Consider the following 18,547-nt stretch of genomic DNA (forward strand, 5'->3'; position numbering starts at 1 on the left):
TTTCTCCTCTCCTATTTGACCACGTTTATTACTACATTTATTACCACGTTTATATCAACTCGCTCTCTTGTTTGTCCGATTTCAGTAAAAACGTTTCAGTATAGTAAAAGTATTTAATAAATATGTATATAGTATTTCGTATAAAAAAAGGTTCAAACTAAGATACAGTACATGAGCATTTTTCATTTTAAATCTCATAAATTGCATTTTGCTAAACTTCTAAAATTAAAGCTTATTAAGACAAATTCTATGGGTCTGGGAAAAATTACTTTTCAGTGCATTTATAGAAAAGTTGTATATTAAAGAGTGTCTTTATTTGATTTTTTTTAAGAATAGTTTTACGTACTACATGCTTACTTAAATTTTGTTATGGTATTTATAAATCAAATTTAATAGCATTAAAAATTAACTTAAACTTTGAACCATCTATTTTAATCGAAATCTAATAATTTGCTCTAATTGCACTCGAAAGCAAAGCCCTTTTTATTTTAATCATAACTATTTAATAACAAGAATTCTTAGCTATCTAATCTATGTTATAAAACACATATCGATTGTTAATCATTTTTGAAGTATGATACTCGAGAACTATAATAAATGATAAATAATTGGAAATTCGCGTTATGCCAAATATGAAATTTAAACAAGCGTAACCAAATAAGGCAAATAGGTGACTCAGAGCCGCACCAATCTATGAATATATGTAAATAAATTACTTATGTACATACATATATATGTATACGTACATATTTATTTGTATGTATTGAATTATTTAATCACTCGAGTGCATGTATTTGGTATACAAAAACCAGCAAAGTTTTGCAAGTTAAGAAAATGTTCAGTATAGCTGTAAGTGTTTTTTCGCTAATTTTGTTTAGTGTGCCTTTTTTGAGATTGTGCCACTTTTTGTGAATTTGAAGTGCCTTTGCTTCTATAGAAAAAAAAATTACAAAAAAAAACTACAAATTCACAGCCAAAAGAAGAAAGCAAAACACCAAAGGAAAAATTTTAAAACAAAATAATCAGTAAATAAAATATGACAGCAAAAGATATCGTGCGTATTTTACGCCAGATGACACGTTGACGCGAGAGATTCGCAATCAATGATGAATAAGTTGAAGCAGGTTTTGATGCCGGCACTAAAAAAAAAAAACACACATATACATGGATGTACTTACATACATAAGTGTGTGTTTGCCGTAAAATGACCGCAATGCCAACAAAACCCCTGGTCAGTTGTGGCTAGTTTTGCGTAATTTGAGAAATGTAAATTAAAAATTCAAATACATAGACCAGTGATTCCCAAAGTGGTCCAGGTGGACGCCTAGTGGTCGACGGGAGGCTCGTCGAGGGTCTACGTTGACATGAAAAAGAGCGAGTTGTAAGTAGGGGTCCACGAAAATGTACCAGGTTTCGATAGCAAAAAAATCCAAATTTTTCGGTGTAATTGGGGCAGGCTATATTTCGGTAAAAAATGGTCGTATTGAGACTAAAAAAAAGCACTTTTAAGCTTTGAGATTCTAGTTTTCAGACTTATTGGCTTAACATTTTCTGGGAGCTACGGTTCTCATGTAATCCCAACAAATGGAGCGTAAAAATAATTTTGGAAATTTTTCGCTCTTTTTTGGTCTACGAGCTTGAACTAAATTTTTTCAGTTCGGCTTGCATATGGATCAGATAAGCTTTAGTTTCCTTTTTTAAAACTTTCCTTTATTTTTTTTTGGTAACGTATTTTAAGATAGAGTTCGCAAAAATTCCTCACTGAGTAATAAAATTTCCATATTCCTCCTCACTGCAACTCAATTCAAGAGCAATATTGATTTGTGAGCTACTAACTTCATCTAAGTTTATTTTTTATACAACTCAGAGCGTTCTGTCTCTAAATAGAACACAAGCAAATAGACAATATTTCTTTTCGTTTTTACCACCCAGATTTTTGGATTGGAACTCAACCCCGACGCAAATTACCATCGTTCGATCTTATATTTTTCACCTTTTTTGACGAGTTTGGGAATATGGTAGAATTGTAGAAAGAGGGGGTCGACCGAAAAAATTTCTTCTATATTGTTTGAGAAGCTCTTCTACCTTGAAATAAATAATAATAAATGGGTTTGAAACCTAATTTTTTAATTAAAGTGGCGGATTTATTTTTTCACTCCGACGTCAGAATTTATTTTGAAGGACTTTGTTATTTCAAAGATATGATTAATTCCAAAAATTATTTCAAAAATTCAATGCAATGTAGAATAAAAATATGGGTCCAAATGCAAAAGGAAATTTCTTAACTAAAAAAAATTAAAATTTTTTGGATTCACAAGGACGAATAGGTAATTTTTTAAGCTGATAAAGTTAAAAGGACGAAATTCGAGTATGTTATCGAGTTTATATAAGTCCTTAACATATAATTTTTTTTATAAACAAATATGCGAAATTTCAAGGAAAACATTTTAAAAGGACATTTTCAATACTTACCAGACCTTCTGCACCAAAATCTTGAATCTGTTTAAATTCTATAGGATTTCCTCTTTAATTTGATACCCATACTGCTTCTCTAAGCACATTTCTCTGAATTTTCTAAATCATATTTGGATTACTGACGTCAAAGTGAAAAACTAAGAACGCAATTTTACTATATTTGGCCCATGGTTTCGGGAATACATATATTGACATTTGTGTTTAAAATTTACTATCGCGTGGTGTTATATGTATAATGAGCTAGAAATTTATAAAAAATATTAATTATTAAATAAAAAAGAAATATAGCCAACACTGGTCAAGAAAAGGAGTTTCTATTATTGCCATCAGTGCAAATTCCAAATCCCGAAAATCTCAGTATCGCGCATATTTTGGCATATTTCGGCATGAAAAACAGCTTCTCATAAAAATTCAATCGCCGTTCGGAGACCGCGTAAAACTCTAGGTGCCTCCACTTTGTGTGAAAATAGTAAGTCGCACGCTACAAACCGGAGGAGAAGCTTGGCCAAACACTAACATATTGTTGTGTAAGCGCCAATCTGTTATTATAATATAAATTGGAAGCATTGAAACATTGTGATGTGGACAAATACCCGAAAATCCTTAAGTATACATTTGGTACTTGGTTATTTCCTACAACATAGATACCTAAATACTTTACTATAAGTACTTACTAAGTATATAGTAAATACAGGTTTGCCCATTACTGCCCAAAAGTACAGAAAATAAAGAAGAAGTGGAGACATAGCTAGCAAAGTGAAGTTGAATAATTAACTATGTGTGACATTTGTCAATAACTTACGAACAATTAAAGATGCTAGCAAAATATTTTTTGTACATACATACATACACTCAGAAAAAAGCATTTCCTTAAAACAAGAAACCAGTTTCCATATTTTAGAGTTACTGTTTTTTTCCTGATATTACGAAAAATTTACTCAATTTGTGAAGTTTTTCCTTAATTCAGGTTCATGCTAAAAATAGTGCGTCATTAATTTGAGGAAGTAAATTTACTCAACATAAGTAGGTAATAATTTTGTCAGTGCTATTAAGACGAAGTTAATTGCTTTCCTAGTAAATGTTGGCTGTGCCGTCGCGTGAAGACTACTGCGTCTAGTTCTGAGACCGCAGTTTCGAAAATCTCTCTGCTCTAGGACCCGAACCTCGAGCTTTGCTCTGACGGCCATTGCGACCGTTTGAGCGCTGCGAGCAAAATGACATATGTATGTACTTATTCCTTTCACGGCAAGTTAATTTTTCCTAAGAAGAAAGAAAATACTACTGAAAACTAGGGAATTGTGATTGCCTTAAGCTGAGTCAAAACATTTACTCATATTACGGCAGCCTTGTCTTTGGATACATTTCAAGGCAATATTTCCTAAGAATAATATACTTTTTTCCTAGCATCAAGAATTTTTTTTCTGAGTGTATGTATTTATGTAGGCAATTACGTATGATATTTCACACCTCTAAAAGTTTAAGTTCTGCGTGTATTGCCATTGATCAAAGACACAATATTAACAAAGTGTGTTAAAATTTCTTTGAGATTCAACTGTTTTGCAATGAATTGACGAATATTTTTTCTCTTAATTTTCGAGCTAGACCTTCAGAAAACTCATTTTTCACAGTCTTTGCTGACTAATAAGCGCGTCAAGCGTACATCAGTTATTTACATAAATTTGCAATTTTTGCAAATAAGTCAATTTGCATGACACCGAAGGTGGAAACAAGTGGAAATAGAGAAAAAAGCGAAACGAAAAAAAAACGCAACAAATTCGATCATAAGTAGTTCGTCAAACAGTCAGACACGTTGACCGCAATGCTTGTGGCCATGTCCGATTAGCTTGTCTCAAAAATGCTTGCATTCGACCGATTTCGCCGCCAACTAATGAATATAACTTTTTGCATGCAAATTGCCGAGTTTATGCAAAAGTAAATAAAAGCTTTTAAAGTCTCATTTTCTTTCAGCATTTACTGCTTTAATGCCAACCGCATTTGAACGCATACGTACATAGTAAGCGCTTAAGGCAAATCTAAAGTTTGCTTGCAACCGGATTTAAAATCTAATTAAATCTGCAAACAGTAACTGTGTGATTGGGCAATAAGCTAACAATTGGTTGCACACACGTTCAGCGTCATAAAGTGCGCTGTTGGAAATTTGTTAGCGCTTTCACCTGATACCGACTATTTGCAACTCCCGGCGGTAAGAAAGAGAGGTGAACGACTTTTAGAACAAAAAAAAAAAAAATGAATAAAAAAAAAAATAATACCAATGTACAGAAGATAGCTTTTGCTGGATTTGCTTTGCTCCCACTTTCTTTTTACTGACTTTCTTTTGAAGATAAACCTAGCATAGATATCTGTGTATTCGGTGAAATACATTCACAGGTATAAACGTATGAATGCATGTACATTAGGGTGTTCCAAGAGAAGTAATTTAATTTTTATGCTCTCACTCCCTAGGATTGTTCTATACCGAAAAAGTATACCCCGATTGGTATTTTGAAAGTAAACAAATTAGAGGTTGTTCAAAGCGCTCAAAGTTTTCCATGTATTATACAAATTTATATGAAAAAAAAAAAAATTTTTCTTAGAAATGGTATAGAATTCTGGAAAATCAATATTTTTCAAATTCGAACTTTACTTTTTCACTTGCATTTTTGGGAGGGGCGTTAGCCGGGTAGATTACGGTGCTTTGAACCGATTTTGAGTGCCCGAAGGGGCAGAAAATTGGAGAGTTATGATGAATTTTTAAATTTGTTTTAATGAAAATTGTCTTTCATTTTGTGTGAGTGTAATACAAAAATCCATAGAGACAATATTCTTCAATCCGCCAAATGCAATACCACGTTTAAGACAGTCCGAAAATTTCGCAAAAAACCGGAGAAACTTATTTTCGTCAGAACGTTTGAATGGTTTGCTAACTAAAATTGCTAAATATGAGCTTCTACCATAACTATTTACTATTAAAGTAGGGAAGCATTGAGACAGGGTAACCAAAATAAATTGTTTTTCTATGCTATCTCATACGTGGTATTGAATTTGGCAAATACGAGCTATGGCGCGCCAAGCGACGATAAGTCACTCATCATGCTCGTTCTCGAATATGGCGCAGAAGCATGGACAAAGACAACATGCATGGCGGTCCTTGGAGTGTTCGAGAGAAAGACTCTGCGGAATATTTACAGGTCTTTACGCGCTGCTGACGGCGAGTACCGCAGACGATGGAACCATGAGCTGTATGAGCTTTACAACCGGCTGTTAGTGTTTATGTGGATTGAAATATACATACATACATACATATGTTCTGTAGTACCTTAACTTTACTATTTAACGAGAATAACCGGCTATAGAAGTGGTAGAAGTAATTTTCAATAATGTTACATGTACTTTGATCGAACCTAAAATGATATTAATATAATTCTATTTAACTTTCCTCTTGAAGAGTTTCCGGAGTCGACAAAGTACATTATTTAGTTACTAGGTATGTATGTAAGTATATTAATATGTACACATTTATATATATTTCTAAATATGTATATGTAGATATATGCACAAATCAGACAGTAGCTCCCGTTGACGCCTTTCACTCTGTTGCGCGCTGTAAAAGTGTTCTTACACGATATGTATTTGCATCAGTGTATGTGACTATTTCGATACATATGCAATTGCATCTGTGTGTCAAATTCACAGTCTTTATTTAACTATCTAATAAAATTATATTATATATTATATCTCATTATATATATATATATCTCATTGAAAATTATGTACATTGCATTTACATACTGTTGATGCCCATGATAGTATGAGTGGCAGCATTCTGCTTTCAGCGGTTTCGTAATTCAACTTTGCCGGAATCTGTATTGACTTTGGCTGTATAACATGTCCATTTCCGAATTTTACACGAATTGATTGTATATCTTCAGCACACATTTGATCTCGTCTAAAACTTGGCCAGATAATCTCAGCGATGGATCCTATTGCGTCATTTATAAGTTCGTTGGATACATCAATATTGGATCGTTTTTAGCATCATTGAAATATTTTCAATTCTTTAGGTAAGCCTCCTGTCTTATTGAAGTCGCAAGGCATGATTTGGGGTTTCAATAGATTTAAATTTAAGTAGGTTATACACATATTTGTATGTATTCTAGATGTGAACCAAATCGGATCATAAATACGGGTTTTCCAAATGTCTCGACTTCTACGCCACCTGTCGGCACAATTTTTTTGTGAAGTTATTTCTTTTTATATAAGTAATATATATGTTATATATATAAACGAAATCGGTCTATAAATGCCGGTTTTACAAATATCTCGACTCCTGCGCCATCTATCCGCACAATTTTTTTGTGGAGATATTTATTTTTATATAAGTAATATACTATAAATACGGGTTTTCCAAATATCTCGACTCCTACGCCACCTAGCGGGTTAATTCGTCTTTCATATTGCATTTTGACGCTTCAAGTCTGTGGCTCATCGGGAAGTTTGTTAAATATTGATTGCAAAATTCCAGGACATACATACATACAAGTGAAGTTAAATAAAAGCTTGTAAAAAGACGTTCTTTGAAAATGAAATAAACCAAACCCAGATGTTTCTATATTAGCCTGGGCCGAAAATCCGCTTTTTTTTAGAATTTTGATTGGTAATAGCAAAAATGTGGTTCATTATGCTCTAAAAACAATCAGAGTGAAAGATAACGATTTTTGGTCAATATCTTAGGCTCGCCTAAGTCCACCAAAGTTCAAGTACTAAAAAAAAAAGGCGTGAGTACTAGGTACTCATGAAATTTGATGTGTAAACATATGCGAAGGGAGAAGCATAAAAGTACGTTTACATATAAATATAATCTCAATCAAAGCTCGTTAGCTGTCAATTTGGTTGTGCTTGTTATTCGCACAACTCGAGGAAAAGTTAAACTTCTTCTCTGTGCCAACGTGGTCACTTTTTTCTGCTACACATATTATGCTATTTAAATATATTTTAGCTGAATATTTTTTTTAAAAAATACCATAACAAGCCTCTTTTTCTTACTAGCGTCAGTTTTGGTTTGCTTTTACATTTGACATTCCTCCTCTTCATCGCAAGTATAATCGATAAAACTAGGTTGGAAACCAAAAAGTTATCGGTTTAATCTGAGATAATTTTATAATCAAAATTTTGTATGGCTAATCTCTTTCTAATTACAGATTAGGGAGTTAAGCTCGAAAATGTGGATAATCTTTTTATACGTAAAACTATTCTTAGGCGATTCAGTTCCATACATACACATGTAGGTTAGGTTAGAAATTAAACATTAATTTTATTCCTTTTGCTGATAAAAATTTTTTTATTCATTTTTATTTTTAATTATTTTAATACATGAAATTATCGGTATGATTGATAAAATATGATACTTGTATGTACTTGTGACTCAAAGGCGTTAAAATATCTTGAAAACACCGCATCAATTACTGTTTTTGAGCTTATAGTTTGAGCATTTATATTTGTATATATTCCTAAATTTAGTTTTTCTTTTCGGAATTTAATCTGTGGTTCATGTAAATGAGAGCGATTTTTGGAGAGTTGTGTAGAGATTGAAGTTGCAAGATTTTACCTGATGCTATTTTTGTTCTGTACGTTTTGCTGTTACTTACTTTTTACTCTCACTTTAGAGAGTGATTTTGCTGTTTGACCTTTTTCCAGAATTTTACACGAAAAGTATTGGATCAAAGCTATTATATCATCCATACATATGTATATTATACATACATATATTATGCATCTTCATCAGTTATCGCTGATGAAAACCCGTATATCGAGGCGATAAAGTGGCCAGTAATCTAAAGGTTAGATGAGAAAACGGCCCTAGGTAGCTCGCATTATCACTTCACATAAAAAACAATTTACGAGTATGTATGTATGTATGTATATATAAAAGTATTTACATACATCTGTATATAAATAATCTGCAGAAAAAAATTGTCCATTGACAAATAATAACCAGCTTGGAGTAAGCTTTTTTGCAGGTTTTCCATAAAATATATAACTTGTAGTTAGCTAAGAAAAAACTAACTTGAACTAGTTGAAAAGTAATGCAGGAGTAATGCAGTTGAATTCAGGAGATTGTTCTCTTTAAGCAACAAATTTTACTTTGAATACACTTTCTTTCTGCACTTCACAAATACTTTTTCGTATTGAGGACAAATAAAAAAAAGATCGACATTTTGTGTTATCGTTTTGAAGTTATGTCTAACGGAGTCTGACGGACGAATATGGGACCACCTACAGCAGAATATGTAAACAAAAATGAAATGTAATAAAAGAAAGTATATTAATAAACAAGTAAAAGAAAACAAAAACAAAATTTTGATTTTCTTATTGATATTTTATGTTCAAAAGTAGTTAGTTAAAAGTTAGTTGACATAAAATGCAGAGGTAACCACCCTTGACTATTTAGCGGCCGTCGCCATTGAAATATAGTTAGCTTTCCTCAGAGAGAATATACGATAATAGTGCCCTTTAGTTATTTCCTAATCAACTTCAAGTTAACTTATAGTGAGGTATATTTCCCGCATGGTATGTATGCACACTTATACATACATACGCATTTTTTTGTTTATTTGGCTTTGCTTGCTTTCATTTCATTTATGGGCGTTGCGTCAAATGTCTTTTGCCATTTCTTTCCGGCGTGCACAATAAGTAAGTACATTGATCTTTTATTATTCTCTATTTTTCATCTACATATATGTATGTATATTATGTAAATATCTATGCACGTTCCTGATTTTATTTATTAATGTGCGTTGTTTGACGACAAATATGCGAAAAATTTTCTTTATTATATATATGTATATGTGTATAAAAAATAAATGTTTACATGAATAAATATGTACGCATAAGCAAACGAAAGCTTTTGTAGTCGATAACAATGGCAAGATAGCTTCGTACTACATGGCTATGTTTCGTATCTTTAGATACATATGTACATACTTATGAATGCAATGAAAATTGTCCAATCTGTATAAATTTTTACATAAATATTATTGTACACGATTCCATTATTTCAAATAAGATCTATGTCAACACGATCCTTGACTCTTTTTTCGAAATTCAAATCTAAGGGTCCTCTCTTAGAAATTGGTGAAATTATTGTTAAATTTAATTTGTAGACTAGTATACCTGCATGTAGACTTCCTTAAGAACTTAGACAAAACATAAAGTGATTTGAGAAACCGCTAACATTCTCCCCTACAAAATTAACGGCCACCGTCTTCGCTCCCTGGATCAAGGAGACAAAGCTGCTAGAAGTAAGATGCAGCATATGAAACTACAGACATGTCAAGCCACAGCAATCCGGCCTTAATGTACGCCGTCACATAGAACTTTATGCTAATCGAGCACTTCCTGCCTCGCGGCTACTGCAGTAACACCCGAACGGACACCTGCTGGAAGCAAAGCCCCCTCGTTGGCACTTCATGAGACACCCACCAAAAAATGATATAAGAAGTTGTAAGAAATAAGGAATTCGCTAGCGGCGCTGCTTGCAGCGTTTATTTTACATGATCTAGTAAAATGATTAAAAATTTTTTAAATTGTTTTTAGATTTTTTTTAGAGTATGCAGTTTTGTAGCTCATTAAATTTTAGTATAATAAAGTGCAAGTTTTAAGCTACTGCAAAATTGCGTTGATTTTTAATATTTTTTGCGCTGACGGCTTTTTGCACAAAACCGTTTTCAAAGAAAAACAAAATTAATTCCGGTTTTGCAGTCGGTTAAAACTTGCACTGTATCATACTAAAATTTAATGGGCTATACAACTGCATACTCAAAAAAATTCTAAACAAAAATTGTAATTTTGTAATGTACTCATTTTACTCAACTTCGGTGTAAAAAAAAATTCATAACTCAATTTATGTTGGGTGCACCCCATAATACTATACTTAAATATTGCTCAATACTTAGAGCTACCATTGTGATTTTTTCCAATTTTTTTTTTGAGATGACATATTTTCAAAAACTATTTTTTTTATCAAAAAATTTGCCCAGCACCCTCATTCTCCTCGAACGCCCTCAACTCAGTAGGGTTGTTGATATCATCAATGGTCACTGGGCGATGCAAAAAAACACACAGAAGAGATTTCCAACAAACGATATATGTCGAAGAAGCCGAGGACTAAGAGAACTCTGGAGACGTAATCTTCATAAACTGGGTATTGACAGTTTTTCAAATTTAAGCAAACAAAACTAATTGGTTCCATTTCACAACGGGCCTAAAAGTATCTCTATCAGAAGATGGATGAAGACAGCTGAGTGAGTATGTTTATTACTCTTTAACGCTTAAACTGACACTGCATACTTCAATAAAATTTTGCACTCGATAGGTTACAACATGGATTAACATATGGGACATTTTTTGAAGAGAGTTGCCACCTTTTTCAAATGTAAAATCTGTTAAATAATAAACTAAATAAAATATTACAACAATATCGGTGCCGAACGAAAGGAGTTCAGAAATGATTTGTTTCGAAAATACAACTGAAAAAGTTTATATCAATTTATTTAACAAGTGAAATCAAATATTTTAATATGGGTATAAAACTAGAGAAGTTTAGGAAAGCTTCCTTTAAAACATATTTTTGACGAGGGTTGCCACCTGCACAAAAAGTTAAAATCAATTTTATAATTAAGTTAATTGAAGCCATTTACTTTACATATTGTCTATTTACTTCAATAGTGTCATAATCCAAAAATTACAAATATTGAGTTATATTCGCGGAAATTACCGCTACTTCTTATTTTATGTTGTGTAAAAATTTCAGAGATATATCGATTACCAGTTGCCCACCAGAAGGTTTAAGGTTTTTAGTTTAAGGTTGTATTAATTTTTACTATGGGACTATATGTAAATTAAAAAATGTAGCCGTTTTTGTCGAGTTTGGTTTTTCTTTGAGTTATGACACTATTGACGTAAATATTAGATATGTATGTAGGTGTTTTAAGGAAAAGGGTTTAAGAAGGTTTTGTTTTTATTTTTAAGGAGGATTGCCATTTGTTTAGTAACTGGAAATTAATTTAATGGACAAGTTAAAGTAAAACTTTTATATGGGTGCGGAAGTTTTTTTTTAATAATTTTGAACATAGAGGTTTGAGTAAGCTTTAATTATAAAACATTTTTGAAGACGGTTGCCACCAGCTAACAATTTCAGGTCTATTTAATGAGAGGTTAAATTAAGCATTACAATAGATATACGATATCATCTTATTAACGAACGGATTAAATTTTTCGGAGCTTCCCCTTATTAAAAACAATATGTATGTATGTAAATACGTACTGAATACTAAAATTTCTAACAGGTTTAAACAAGGCCAGCTTTATTGCAAAACAATGTCGTAACATACCTTGGAGAATCTGTTTTGTTTAGGGGACTAGTAACTGCAACAAAATGTTTTGAACTGATAGAAAATATATATATATATATATAATTAGCATCTATTATATCGTACGAATTTGCTTAAACCATTTAAATACTTATTTTACATTGAAAAATTACGACTTTAAGACATTGCGATGCTACAGACGTCCTATGAATCCCCCAATCGTCGATTGTAAATCCTTTTATAGTAAATCCAGTTAGGTTTTCCGTGTAAAGTTATTGGTTTGTATGTGAATCTCTAAAGTTATTCATATTTTAAACTAAAGAGAAATTAAATATTTCAATGAAAAACAAACAATTGCTTAGATTTGAGGCCATACGGGGGTATACAAAGTACGTATGTATGTAAGCACAAAGAATATACCTACATTAGGGCGGGTCAATTTGAATGGGAGATGTTTTTTTTTTTGCCTATAAGCGTATAGCACAGAATTCTACGTGTGATCCTAAAAAAACTTTCCGAAGAAATCATGGGTCTAAAATCGATTTGTAGCAATTTGGCAAACTCCAAATTGATTTTAGACCCATGATTTCTTCGGCAAATTTGCTTAGAATTACACGCAAAATCCTTTTATGCTATACGCGCATGGTAAAAAAAAAATGACCCGCCCTAACCTACATATGTACATTCGAATAAATGTACACATGCCATGAAAATCTATAAAAATATATGTAAATACATATGCACTTAACTCATCAAAGGAATATTTATCTGTGTGCGCAAAACACAACACAGCTGTTCACTGATCAGCTTAATTATTTTCCAATAAAAAGTTATTTACATACATTTATTTATATTTGTGGTGTCTGAGTTCGTTGAATTGAGTTGGCTAACAGTATTGATAATCATTGTGTGTTTATTTTGTATATTACTTAGTTGGTAAAAGATGAAAACTTTATTATATTTAAGATAAACGGTTTATGTTTATTTGTATTCTATTCACCTTGAAAATTATATAATTTAAAATATTTACTTAACGTTGAAAATTATTTCCAACAATGGCTAATGGTTATGAAAAGCGAGAAAATATTGTACGTATTGTATGTAGGTATGTAAAATTGGACAACGCGGTTTGATCAAAGGTGAACTGAAAGAAAATACATAAGAAGATTTAAGTAGGTACGGTACGAATTGTGTATATGAGTCCACAGCAGAGCTACTTGAAATATTAGGGGTATTTTCGAAATCTTGCAAAGCCCTTGCACGTTGCACAGATTGCACGGATTGCATAACTTGCAAGTACATAACAAAAAAATATATGGGAAAGCACATTTCCTATTGCTGCAAAATATGCAACTTCTGAAGGCATGCATATATTTTGCAAGAAAGCATAACAAAATAAAAATGCGACCCTGTGCTAGCTCTTTTGTTGTTGGAATAATGATTTTTGTAAAGCCATCATAATAGTGACGTTCAATAAAGAGTACGTTTTAAGGTCGCTCAAGCTGTAGATCAGTGTGACCTGATGATCCCAAAAACCGTAACCAAATTGATTTTAAGAAAAGGGTCGGAAAAACTTATATCCTAAGAAAAATGAAGTTAAATAGAAGTCAGTATATTCATAACATAAAAAAAAACGAACTCGACAAATGAGCGAATTTTTTCAATACTTTTTTAAATGCTTCTCAGCAAAACCCAAAACAAAAGTTATCAGACTTATTATGGCTACATTACTTGTAAGTATGCAACAAGTAATTTTAAATTTAGGAGTATCGTTAATTTCTTCATGATCCAATAATCCGAATCTAAACCAAATTAGTATGGGACCACCTCTGAGGTACTACCATTCTTTTAGAAAAAGAAGTTACAGATATCGGTTAACGTGGTCTAAAGTTATGCGGTAACATACATAAAAAAAATATATATATATATATTCTGACGAATTGATAACGTTTTTCTGTTTTTGAACTCGGTTAAAAAGGACTTCGGGTTAGGATAAGTAAATTTTGTAAATATAGATACGGAAAATAGTTTCGTGGCAAGGCAAATTTCTTCGTACTAAAATTTTTTTTTGAAACTCTTAAAAAGGCGAAAAAATAATATGTATTGCAATTTTCACAAAATTGTTCATTGTAATTTTTGAAAGGTAAACAGTGATTTTTGAAATATTAATGATTATTATTATGACTACTACTTAATTTTATAAGTTCTGGTCCAAATTTTAATAGAAGTATTTGAAGTAAAGAAAGGCAAGAAAAAGCCACCAAGCTAGACCTAAAGTTCTGGGAATATGGCATAAAATTAAATGCTAAATCTAACCTCAAAAAGATTACCCTGGTCACACAGTTGTAAGCATACATACCAGCCGCCGATTTTTTCCTGCTTTAAGTCGAACTGTTTCTACTTTAAAATACCAAACCCGACCCGAAAACCACTCCAAAATATGGTTCGGTTTGGTTCAAAATGAAAATCCACTAAATCATTTTTCAAGCTTTCCGTTTAAACAATTTCCTGAGCGCTCAGAATTTATGAGTCTAAAATGAGTGTTTCTTCGTCTCATTTGGACTCTTTTGGTGTCATAAATTCTGATTTGAACAAAAGTATCATAATTCACGTAGAAGTAAAAGTTTATAAATAATCAGAATTATAAAGAATATTTGTTTTTAAGACTCAGAAAGCGTAATTTTTCAGACTCTAAGGCCGAGGCCACGCAATGAGCGGCAAAGCGGCTTAATTAAAACATATGAAATACTATTTAAGTGGCCATGCTCTGATCGGCATTTCTGAGCGGCTGAGCGGCGCCATACAAAAATGCTCAGCCGCTTGCCGCTTTTCCGCTCATTGCGTGGCCTCGACCTTACACGACTATGGCGGCTGCCGTCGTGTAGTGGTTACCAGTGTGCGCTACCACTCCGCAGGGCCTGGGTTCAAGCACTGGTCAGAACAGAATCGCATAAATATGGAAAAACGTTTTTTTTTTCTTAACAGCGGTCGCCCCTCGGCAGGCAATGGCAAACCTCCTAGTGTATTTCTGCCTCTCAAAAAAATACAATCGCCGTTCGGAGTCGGCGTAAGACTGTAGGTCCCTCCCCCTTGTGTAACAACGTCAAGGCACATGTCACAAATCAGAGGAGAAGCTCGGCCAAACACTAACATATGTGTAAGCGCCAATCTACTATTAATATGACTTCTAAACTGGACTCAATTGATGTACCCTTCTAAGAAGGGAAATATGCTCTTTTCTCACTCTTTTTTGAGGTCGTTATGGGGGTTACAACTCAGAATTCTGAGAGTTTTTTGACACTAAAATGAGTCCGAATGTTTATTAATAATTGAGCATTCACGCTCATCACTCCAAAAACTCTCAGAAAAAGGTGAATTTTTTGAAGCTTACAAGAAAAAATCCCAACAAGCTCAAAATTAAGACTCCTTTCGGATCCTTATTTCGGAACGCTCCCTGTTTGGCTAGCCGGGGTAGCCCTTATGTTAAAACTGTTTAAATCTATTTGTTTTATGGGAACTCCGTGAGTTGGCCAACAAGGTTAAGAACCTATCGAAAATGGGATTTTCAACCCTGAAGTCAGATTTTGAGCGTCAATTAAAAATTTCAAGCATGCAGTTTTTGTTTAATCGACTAAACTTACGACTCGTTGAAACCTTAAAAAGTTTACTCAGATAATAATTTATATAATTTAATACAAGCCACCTAAATAATACTGCTTTCTGCCTTCGCTTCCTCAAATATTCATTAAACAGGCCTAGAAAATTTTGAAAAATCCCAGACCTACAAACGGAACCATCTATTTCTTAAGCAATTTTTTTGCACTGATCCAGAAGTACTCCAGCATGCAAGGCTTGTGTGATATTCTACACTAAAGGTGTGAAAACTACATTTTTTTAATTTCAAAAACTTATATAATCGAGAATACATTTTTTCGAATATTGACACCAATTTTACCTTAAAATGCACTGATTCACCTTTAAAATCTTTTTAATTTTTTTTTTTTTATTCCGGTTGTTGTTTTGTGATATTTTAATCACGTTTTCATACAAATTTTCGATTTATAGAATCAGTTCGGAGTTTATCAAATTGCGAAGATAGGTTTCAAAGAAAATGTTAAAATTTTCACTGTGGTGCCCTCTGGTTGGTTTTAAGAAAAAAATAAGTGCAGATATGGATTTCTCATACCAAAAAACCTTATAGCATGTTTTTATAAAAAATGTGTGCCCGTTTTTACGAAAAATGCAAAGAAGCATATTTTTGCAATTTGGCAACTGCAAATTGATTTTAGACTCATTGTTTCTTAGGAAAATTCACTTAGAATTACACGTAGAATCCTTCTGTGATATACCGCATAGTCCAAAAAATCTCCCATACAAATTGACCCGCCCTAATGTATAGATACATATATAAATTTGGATTCACAATGTAACGGGTGATTTTTTTGAGGTTAGGATTTTCATGCATTAGTATTTGACAGATCACGTGGGATTTCAGACATGGTGTCAAAGAGAAAGATGCTCAGTATGCTTTGACATTTCATCATGAATAGACTTACTAACGAGCAACGCTTGCAAATCATTGAATTTTATTACCAAAATCAGTGTTCGGTTCGAAATGTGTTTCGCGCTTTACGTCCGATTTATGGTCTACATAATCGACCAAGTGAGCAAACAATTAATGCGATTGTGACCAAGTTTCGCACTCAGTTTACTTTATTGGACATTAAACCAACCACACGAATGCGTACAGTGCGTACAGAAGAGAATATTGCGTCTGTTTCTGAGAGTGTTGCTGAAGACCGTGAAATGTCGATTCGTTGCCGTTCGCAGCAATTGGGTTTGTGTTATTCGACCACATGGAAGATTTTACGCAAAGATCTTGGTGTAAAACCGTATAAAATACAGCTCGTGCAAGAACTGAAGCCGAACGATCTGCCACAACGTCGAATTTTCAGTGAATGGGCCCTAGAAAAGTTGGCAGAAAATCCGCTTTTTTATCGACAAATTTTGTTCAGCGATGAGGCTCATTTCTGGTTGAATGGCTTCGTAAATAAGCAAAATTGCCGCATTTGGAGTGAAGAGCAACCAGAAGCCGTTCAAGAACTGCCCATGCATCCCGAAAAATGCACTGTTTGGTGTGGTTTGTACGCTGGTGGAATCATTGGACCGTATTTTTTCAAAGATGCTGTTGGACGCAACGTTACGGTGAATGGCGATCGCTATCGTTCGATGCTAACAAACTTTTTGTTGCCAAAAATGGAAGAACTGAACTTGGTTGACATGTGGTTTCAACAAGATGGCGCTACATGCCACACAGCTCGCGATTCTATGGCCATTTTGAGGGAAAACTTCGGAGAACAATTCATCTCAAGAAATGGACCGGTAAGTTGGCCACCAAGATCATGCGATTTGACGCCTTTAGACTATTTTTTGTGGGGCTACGTCAAGTCTAAAGTCTACAGAAATAAGCCAGCAACTATTCCAGCTTTGGAAGACAACATTTCCGAAGAAATTCGGGCTATTCCGGCCGAAATGCTCGAAAAAGTTGCCCAAAATTGGACTTTCCGAATGGACCACCTAAGACGCAGCCGCGGTCAACATTTAAATGAAATTATCTTCAAAAAGTAAATGTCATGGACCAATCTAACGTTTCAAATAAAGAACCGATGAGATTTTGCAAATTTTATGCGTTTTTTTTAAAAAAAAAGTTATCAAGCTCTTAAAAAATCACCCGTTATTATGTCATTAGTATACATGCTTGTTGATTAAAATAATCATTTTATTGCGATTTTTTATTCACTGCGGTTTACAAATTTTGAAGTCCGAACCCTGATACATACAATGTAAAATGTTTAAAGTATTTTGAATTATCTATTGGGGCGATGATATAAATTTCCTTATAATATAAAAATTTCCATTGAATAATATGGAAAATAGACGTTGCCTTTAAATTTTTTTAATATTTTTTCATAAGAACCCTGCAAAAATTTGAGGACCAGGTGGTCCACTGGGTCGTAGTTTTAAGGTATGAGCACAAGGACCAGGTTGCACTTCAAACGTAAAAAACTAATATATGTGTTGAACACCACCTCTTCGTGGCCGATCGGCAATATGATTCGGTTGCCGAATGTGCCATGGTTCAAAAGGAGTAGTTGTCTAGGTGGTCCCATGTTATGCAGTGGTGGACCAAAAATGGTCCCATGTTATGCAGCGTTGGACCAGAGGTGGTCAGGTCCAATGACATCGCAATGTTAATGTAACCCTATTTTCTCCATATGTTTGGACCATTTTGGTTACTAGTGTTGGTTACAAGGTAGTGTGGTGTGTGTACTAGTACTTAACCTAGTCCCACTTTTTGCAGGGAATATATTGTTCATCCCTTTTATTTGCATTAAAAAAATATATTAAAGTAGTTGAATTTCCATAGCTGTTAAGATATAACAGTTTTTTTCATAAAATTGTTTTTTTTTTTGCAGTTTTCCATTCAAGCAGAATTGATTAATAGCTTTAGTTTACTTACGGATTGACCGAGCTGACTAATGATTATTTGCATATTACACATACATACTACATACATGAACATGTAAGCGAATGAAAGCACATAATAAATACTTATGTGTATGACAATAAAATGTAAGCGCCAATCTGTCACACATTCTGCAAACTTAATTTAATACATTATCCGAGCATTGCCTCAGAGGAAA

General features: G+C 33.3%; 1 protein-coding gene across 9 annotated transcripts in view; it reads right to left on the minus strand.

Moving 5' to 3' along the window:
* Nucleotides 1-18,547, minus strand: part of LOC118746066 (protein alan shepard) — a 342,147-nt gene that overhangs the window by 82,483 nt on the left and 241,117 nt on the right. The window contains exon 1 of one of the 9 annotated variants that reach the window (XM_036479810.1): nt 18,364-18,411. The exons of 7 other annotated variants lie outside the window; for them this stretch is intronic. In XM_036479810.1, the coding sequence (XP_036335703.1) occupies nt 18,364-18,405 (42 nt within the window). In that variant the 5' untranslated portion in view covers nt 18,406-18,411. Of the gene's footprint in view, nt 1-6,264; nt 6,536-18,363; nt 18,412-18,547 lie in introns of those variants that run through there. One more of the 9 variants, XM_036479809.1, reaches the window with a different exon arrangement.

This window comes from Rhagoletis pomonella, unplaced genomic scaffold (genome assembly GCF_013731165.1).
Source record: "Rhagoletis pomonella isolate Grant_MI unplaced genomic scaffold, Rhpom_1.0 Rhpom_scaffold_00010, whole genome shotgun sequence".
Classification (NCBI taxonomy): domain Eukaryota; kingdom Metazoa; phylum Arthropoda; class Insecta; order Diptera; family Tephritidae; genus Rhagoletis; species Rhagoletis pomonella.